This window comes from Platalea leucorodia (assembly GCF_965183815.1).
Source record: "Platalea leucorodia genome assembly, chromosome: 2".
NCBI classification, from domain to species: Eukaryota; Metazoa; Chordata; class Aves; order Pelecaniformes; family Threskiornithidae; genus Platalea; species Platalea leucorodia.
The window spans coordinates 83,761,537-83,769,957 of record NC_138824.1 but is presented as its reverse complement, the minus strand read 5'-3'; the positions used below and the strand labels follow the sequence as shown (position 1 = coordinate 83,769,957).

General features: G+C 39.9%; 1 protein-coding gene across 6 annotated transcripts in view; it reads left to right on the top strand.

Moving 5' to 3' along the window:
- The first annotated feature begins 197 nt into the window (after window positions 1-197).
- Window positions 198-8,421, top strand: part of CTPS2 (CTP synthase 2) — an 81,529-nt gene continuing 73,305 nt past the window's right edge. For 4 of the 6 annotated variants that reach the window (XR_014230433.1, XM_082332856.1, XM_082332857.1 and 1 more), the window contains exons 1-5: window positions 963-1,046; window positions 3,035-3,240; window positions 5,585-5,755; window positions 6,035-6,135; window positions 7,922-8,038. Coding sequence is in view for 5 of the 6 variants with exons in the window: in XM_082332856.1 (XP_082188982.1) it covers window positions 3,075-3,240; window positions 5,585-5,755; window positions 6,035-6,135; window positions 7,922-8,038 (555 nt within the window). In the remaining variant the exon portion in view is untranslated. Of the gene's footprint in view, window positions 331-962; window positions 1,047-3,034; window positions 3,241-5,584; window positions 5,756-6,034; window positions 6,136-7,921; window positions 8,039-8,421 lie in introns of those variants that run through there. The other 2 variants (XM_082332855.1, XM_082332858.1) reach the window with 2 other exon arrangements.

Below are 8,421 nucleotides of genomic sequence, written 5' to 3'. Positions count from 1 at the left end.
GCGGCGCTCGAGCCTGCCTCCCGCGCCGCCGCAGGTGGCGGCTCCCCGCGGCCGCCGGGGCTCTGCGCTGCCTTCTCCCTCCCCGCGGGGCAGCGGCGGGCGGCCGCCCCGGCCTTTCGCCTGCGGTGCGGGGCGCTGCCGCGGGGCCTCGCCTTCCTCGGGGAGGTGGTGCCGCCGCCGCCGCCGCCTCCTCCCCCGGGGGTTCGTTTCGGCTTGGCCACCCCCGGCGGTGACCCCGCGGCCGTTACCGGGCGGCGGGCGCACCTCAGCTTGGCGCTCGGGCCGTTGGCTGGAGCGCCCGCCGTTAAAGACAAAAGGGCCGCGCGGGCGGTAAGTCACAGGCCGCGCTCCTGCTCCGCTCCGCCGTCCTGCCGCCCGCCCGGCCGGGCCTGCCTGGAGCGGCCGCACGCCGACGGCCCTTCCCGCCCCGCACCTGGACCGCGGCCCGAGCCGCCCGCCGCCGCCCTGAGGTGACGGCCGCCCGGCTGCTGGCGAGGGGCAGGGGGAGCCCCCCTCCGGGGCTGGGCTGCAGCTCACTTGTTGCTGTAGTGCGGCGCGTTTGGGGCGGAGCGCTCCGAAATCCCCGCTGAAGACAGCAAGTGTCTGTTGATTAGACCGAACGGAGAAATTCGTGTTCCTCTCTGCTTGTGCTGATTTCCAGTTCCCAGCAAAATGTTTGCTTCCAGGATGCTCTTTTTGCTTTCCCTCCCCTAGCTCTCTCCTTCTCCTTTTACAAGTGACTTCCCAGACCACCTGGAGTTCTTTGCTTCTGTTGCAAGTAAACACCGTGTTTCCTTAAGCTGCTGGGAAATCACTGTTCTTGCTAAAATCACAGCGGACTTTTCGTTTTGGTTCCTGTAAGCAAGGTGATCGGCTTTAAGAGTTTTGAAGTGGCACATACTCAAGATTTACACCTGTTGAATTAATTTCTCCCCCCATCCCCCCTTCTTTTTCTGGAAGTAGGTTTGAAAATGGCTTAGATGATTATGAAATGTTAATGTTGACAACCACATTAGCTGATGAAAGAAGAGTCTAAAACAGAGGAGGTAGGCTCCAAATCCTAAAATCTATGCTATTAAAAAAAGGTTACTTATTAAAATTAAATAGCAGGGAAAAGTTAATTCCTGATGGTTGTAGTCTTTTTGTCTATGTTGACAAGGAAATAATAGTTTGTAAATTCCTGTTATCAATCATAAGAGCATTGATAACAAGCATTGTTACATTCTTGAACTCTGCCTCCTGAAGATCCAGGCCTTATTTATGTTACTTCAGTATAGTAAGAGGAAGAGCTGCAATGTTTGTCCACTAGCGGCTGGTTACTGCCAGTGTTTGAAGAACCCTACAGCTTTGATTTATCCTGAGCACTGTTAGATCATGTGCTGTTGTTGCATGTTACTTTGAACAAATTAGGTACTTAAGTAAGGAAATATTTTCTTGACCCTAGAATTTTTGCTCTGTGGTGAGCCATGCTGTCATTGTTCAAAAATTATTCCAGTGATTACCCTCCACTGCTGCCTGAATGTAATGTGAATGCAATTATGGGTGAGATACACACAACATCATCCTGTTTCAGATGGGGTGGAGAAATGGTGGCAAAATCTATGCTTGTGTCAAAGCCAGGTGAAAGCTGGTGGGAGTGTCTCCTCATCATCTATTTTAATAGTTCTGGATCCCCTATCATTCGTACCTCTACACAGTGCAAGCTGTCATAAATATATTAGCATCTATTAGATTATTCCCCCTCAATCCTATGGTTTGCCTAGTATGATACTTGAATCTCTTTAGTTCATAGTGGGTCCTTTTTTTTTTTTCCATTTTAATTATCCAGGCTTCTTATAAACAATGAAATTTTCAAGAGAGGAAGTTTCTGTATCTGGATAGCCATTGTTGCTTATGCTAGTAGTATTTTAGAGCACTGTGAAATATGATGTATCTGATCAAGGCTTCAGCACCATAATATGCATTAACCATCATGTTTATGTCTTCAGGATACAGTGTTTGTGAGTACTCATAGTTGCAGTTCCTTCTTGTGAAGAATCATTTACTTCACGTTCTAGACAGGGAAGCAGAGGCTCTGACAAGTTGGGCATGTTGAAGGCCACCTGCCATAGCTCTCAGAGCTACGCTATCCAGGGTTGCTGTTCTGAATTCAGGATGCTAACCTGGGTCATAACATCAGATGTTTCTCTAAATCTGAAACTTTAAACAGATACAATGTTGTTTTCTAGAACCGCATCATATCTTACTCTGCATCATAGTCCAGAGATGCTAGGTGATTCTTTTTCTGATTGTTTCTCACACAGTAATTACCTGGAGAGGGAGAATGGGTAGGCATGTGAAGAAAGGACTCTAGGCTCTTGAGCAGTAATGTACTGTAGTATAAATATGGACATTTTGGTTCAGTTTTTCTTTTGTGGTTTCATGTTCTATTGATCTGTAGGATATTGTAAGACTTTTGGTGAAATACTTGATACACTGTGAGTTGGAGAAGCGAAAGCTGCTGAAAAATTGGGTGGATGCTATAACATTCTGATTTTAATAGATATTTGAAGCTACGGTTACTATTTTTGAAGGTAAAGCTACTGAGCAGAGAATGTGAGTGTTCTGGCTAATGTAGCAATGAACAATCTGTGAGCTAACTTCTCAAAACACATGTGAAATGATTAACTTCTTTAATTTAGAAAGAAACCAGGGTGAGATTCATCTTGCCTGACTTGTGGTTCTAAAAGTTAGCTGGCTTTTCCTGTACCAGTAGAGGAACAGGCCAGGTGAACTGTGCTTCTCTTTGGCGTCTCGACAGGGCAGTGTATCAAAATGGTATCTGTTTTTCCACTGGCTGCGGAGTGAACTTAGGTGCTCAGCTTACGTACTGGTGTATAGGCTGGGAGAGATGAATCCTACTCCCAGGTTCCGAAATGGTGATTTTGTTTTTTGTTTCTGAAGGTCATTTCAGCTTAGATTCTTTGCATGCTGAGACTGTGTTCTTTCCTGGCATGAATTTGCATTCATCAGATGTACATCTTTGTCATTTTAGATTTCCAGCTTGAGATCAGTGTGCTGGTGCTGATTTTCCGATGAAGTACATCCTGGTAACTGGTGGTGTCATCTCAGGCATTGGCAAAGGGATCATTGCAAGCAGCATTGGCACCATACTGAAATCATGTGGTCTACGTGTCACTGCAATCAAAATTGATCCTTACATAAACATAGATGCTGGAACCTTTTCACCATATGAACATGGTATGAAGGGCAGTGTTGTTCCCTTTTGCATAAATATTTGTATTCACAGTAATGTGGTGGGTTTTTTGGTTTGTTGGTTTTTTTTTTTTGAAAAACAATAGCATGGTAATTATTAGTCACTGTATGATCTATTTGGCAATGCAAATTTGTTCCTTACTATGTGTTCTCAAGGGCATTGTGTGCTCTAAGTAAAGAGAGGAGAAGCCTGTTTGGTGAAGATACTTTTATGAGTAGATGCTTCCTTCCTATAAAGTACCACTTTGTTGGGAAAATCCTAGCTCTAGGCCTTGTTCAGTCAATGCTATCTTGAGTTCAACTTGATTAAAAAAGAAAAAATGGAATAGCACTATAAAACTTTTTTGAAACTTAACTCCTCGATGATTGCTTGTGAATGCTGTTATCTGGATGTCAGTTGTCAGAGCCTCTAGCGTGTCTTCATGAGAGTTAGATTAAGTTCTGATTTTAGACAATGAGGATCTAGCCAAAACCATCAGTGAAGCTTAGAGAGCCAACTAGTGATGTCATTTTAAAGTAGATGCTTAGTTTGGTCGGTTAGTTCTCTAAGCTACGTTGGTTGTATTCACTACATTGCTGATGAGCTACAAGACAGTCTGAGATGCATTTATAATTTTCAGTGTTCTTCAGCCATCTGTCTTGCTACTTGTACATTTACTGAAAACAACAGTTTTCAACTTTCCAAAGTACCTTCAGCCAGTAGACATTCCTAATTCTTTTTATCTGTCAGATTTTGTCTGCTCACTTTTAGTTCAGACCGAAAGTTTTGAAACTGGAGATGAACATGTTTATCTCCTGAACTTAAAAAAGCCCACTTTGCTTTTTAAGTAGAGGAAGAGCGCAACACATCAGACCTCTCTCAAAAAGCCAAATTTAACTAATCCAGTAGTCCTGCACTTTCAGAATCGCATCTGGTGCTACTTAGGCAGTTGACTGTGGAAGTTATGTCTTTATCTTTGGTAATAAGACTCCTGCGATGACTTGATATTCTGAGGATGTATTCCTTCCCTGGATCAGGTACAGGGGAGAGGGGATACTATGGCTTGTAATTCCCACACAATTTTTTTTTTTTCCCCCTCTGTTCACTTAAGAGTTTCTTGCTGCTTGTGAAGAAACACTGGCTTGCTGGGTAGTAAGTAGAAATTCACACAAGCCAGAATGGCAAACCTCTTCTGTTAACGTTTTGGCAGAAATATGATTGAGTCAAAGGATTTTAATTTGGTGATTTCCAGTTAACTGAAGAGGTTTTTTTAATAATGTATTTTTTTTATTCTTCCAAGGCCTGCTTATGAGAAATGCTGGTTCCACTCTGTGTCTGTTGGCTTAAATGACAATTTAGTACAGAGGAGGTACACAGTGCCTAACAGGATCAGGCATGAATCTTCCACTCTGTTGTACACATTGAGATGTTTTTGTTAAACTGTTCATTGAAGTAGAGTGTTGTATCTTGGTGGGATGTATATTTCTGTAGTCTACACTATACCTTCAGGGGGATTGCTTCTTTTTTTTTCTTGTGCATTCGTCCCCCAGCTTGTTTAGCTGTTGATTCATTGGGTCATGGCAGAATATTTTATGGTTTTTCTGAAGAGCTTTCCAGCCTCACCTCAAGATCTAGCAACTTTAGTTGCTTCAGAAATTGACTAGATTCAGAATTTAGAGACTCTTTAGAAGTCTAAGAAAAGTCTGAACCTGAATGATATTTTTCTTAGATTTTTCAGGGTCAGAAATAACCCTCGCTGTGGACATAGTGAACTAAATATACAAGATGAAACAACTGAATAAGAAACAGTGATCATGTTTGAAGAAGCATTTATGTTCATCATAACTTTATTCCTGATCCAAGCCTTAATCATTAAGATCCAAACAACACGAATTTATAGTGAAATACTTCAAACATGCGTAATAATTCGTGCTTATAAAAGCACAGTTTTTGGCTGCCACATGTAAATTAGTGTTTTATTTGTTGCTGATTTATGATTCCTAGAGATTGGATTCTTCCCGTTAAGGATTGTAGCATGCTGTTGAAATGTTGGTTAAATATTTTTAGGTCACTTAAATATTTTGGCAATATAACTTAAATTTATTTGCAAAACTGTATGTGACTGAGGGATAGGCATTTGCTGTAAAAGTAATGACTCGGGTATTAAGTCACACAGAATGACAATGCAGATGAGTCACAGCATGTACTTTATTGATAAATCATTGTGATATGTCATTTTAAAAAAACATTTCTTCAATTTTAAGGTGAGTTTGTGGTATTCCTGCTGTCTGTTTAATAATTTCTGATTATTTTATTGCTTTTCTGTCTGTTTTCACTTTCTTTTTTCAGGTGAAGTTTTTGTATTGAATGATGGTGGAGAAGTTGACTTAGATTTGGGAAATTATGAGAGATTTTTGGACATCAATCTCTATAAAGATAACAACATCACCACTGGAAAGATATATCAGCATGTCATTAATAAAGAAAGACATGGTGATTACCTGGGAAAAACCGTTCAAGGTGATATTTTTAATTCTGTGGGATACTAGTCCATTTCACAAAAGAGTGATCAACTAGAACAAGCTTCTCCTTGCTGCATCATCTTATTCCTTTCTCCTTCCCAAGAGATATGGGCATAACCCTGTGATGTTGGGCTTCTGGGTTCGAGGAAAGGAGGAATAGAAAAAGGAGCTAGTAGTTTCCTTTTGACTTTCTGCTTATTTTCCCCCTTTTGCATGCAAAAACTGGTATGTGGGCCTAAAGTAAGATATGCTTGCCTTCTTTGACTTTGTCTTGTAGTTGTTCCGCACATCACTGATGCAGTTCAGGAATGGGTAATGAATCAGGCAAAAGTTCCAGTGGATGATGACAGAAAAGAGCCACAAATTTGTGTAATCGAGGCAAGTATGGAACCTTTTAGGATATATATCCGCAATGAACACAAAGAACTAGTGTGCTTTCTCTGTGCTGCTTACTGCAAAAAAGTCAGACTGAAGGTTTATGGAGAGCACAATTGCAAAGACATGTTTTATATTCTTTGATTTGTTCTAAGAATGATAGGCATGGTCTTATCCCTACAGCTTCTGTTTACTTGACTAAATCCCTTCTAGAATACTGCTGAAACTGAGCTGATTAGGAGTTTATTAATTTATAAAATTAAAGCAGCCAGTTACTGTAATGTGAAGTATCTATTCCAAGATATAGAGATTTCACTGAAGCTTTATACTGTTATTAGTATTGAGAAAACTTGTGTAATACTTGAAATCTCCTATGGTCCGTAGGAGAGCCTATAACATTCTAGTTTTCCATATGGCTTCAAATGTCCGTCTTGTTGCTCGTGGTCATGTTTAAAGGAATATATTTAAATGCTGTAGTTTGCCACTTTCTGGTCTTATTTTTAAGATCTTTGGAGGCAACTTTGTTAATCACTTAACCTGCTGATGTTCTGCACAATGGGAATAATGAGATTTACCCGTCCTTAGTAGGGCATTGAGACAACTGGAGGAAAGGCAGTAATTGCTAGTATTACTATTACAGTGGAAATTACAGAAAAAAGATTATACCTGAGAATTTGACAGAAGAATATGTCATAGATTTAATGCCACAATCAGGAGTGTGATAAACTTTGTGACCCAGGTCACAGAATTGCTCAGTATTTCTTTTGCAGAAGAATCTGTCTTGATTAAAATATACTTATTGGTATAGCTGTAGATCTTTTTTATGATGTGCACAGAGAGAGTCAAACATTTCATTTAAAACAAATGTAAAAACAGTAAATACAGAAGTTGCAGAAGATCATTAATAAGTGATGGGCTCGTCAGTTCTTTAACTTAAAACTTAATTTTCTGTTTCCTCCATGTATGGGGTTTTTTTGTTATAGCTCCGGCCTGATAAAAATATTTTTTTTCAGGACTTTAGGGATAATTGTAATGTTTTTCCATGGCAAAATCCTGAAGGAGTTAGACTGAATATGTGCATCACATGCAAATGTAGTTGTTAGAAGTTTTTCTGGTACTGGGTGAACGCAAATATGCAATTCTGTCAAAAGCCGCTTGGTGGCCCAGAAAGATCATTCTGAAATACAGCTACTTCATAAGACTTCTGTGCTGAACACTGCTTTATTCAGTGCTTAGTCCACTACAGCTCTTTACGTCTTTGAAAGACATCTGATTTCTGTCTTTATAAATAAGTTTTATCATGGACTTACTCTTAGGTTTTGGTTTGGTAATAAATATTTAAAGTCTTCTATAATGTGAAATTTCATGTTGATAAACATCTGTATCTTCTTGGTCACAACTGTTCATTAATCTGACAGACAGGAAAATAAAGTTTTTCTGTACAAAAACCTTCACGTCAGCTTAACTATTGATAACTTTTTCACCACTTTGAAGGCAGTGTGAAAGCATGTATTATTCAGTAGCACCACACATCTTCCCATGGGAAGCTTATGTGTTTGGTGTAAAGTGAATATAACAAAACTGGAAAATTGTTTTATGTTTTCCACAGGAAACAAGATGTGCAGAATAGATGAGGGTTCTTTGCAGAGTATGCCTGTAAATTTCAATTGTCAGGTTTTTTTAAGATAAAAATTTCAGAAAACTTGTTGAGTATGTAAGAGGTAGACTTTTTTTTTTTTCTTTTTTTTTGCTTTCTGCCACTCTGACATATCCAAGCTTTCTTTTTCAGCTGGGTGGGACCATTGGAGATATTGAAGGAATGCCATTTGTTGAAGCATTTAGACAGTTTCAGTTCAAAGCAAAAAGAGAGAACTTCTGTAATATCCATGTTAGCCTAGTACCACAGGTAAGTTATTAAAATTAATAAAATAGAATAGATTTTACTCTGTATTGGGCTTTATATTTGTTTACTTCTCCCATTAACCCTTTCATGCTGGAGGGTTTTAGAGACAGAGATATGAAACCCAGCCACACTGGGGTAAATAAAGGCCTTGATAATTACTTTGTTGATGTGACAATCTGTTTTAATGTTCTAAGTTACCAAAAAAACCCCTTATCAACACTAATTTATCTAGAAGGCTAAATATGGTTGTTCTTCGCACTGGAAGGTGCTGGTACGTTATGAACCCAGTAAGAAAGGCACTCAAACTCTCAAAGGTATCATTTAAAATTCTATTTTTCAGAGATAACACTATAAGGAGAGAATGCTTTAAATGACCTTAGGTCTCT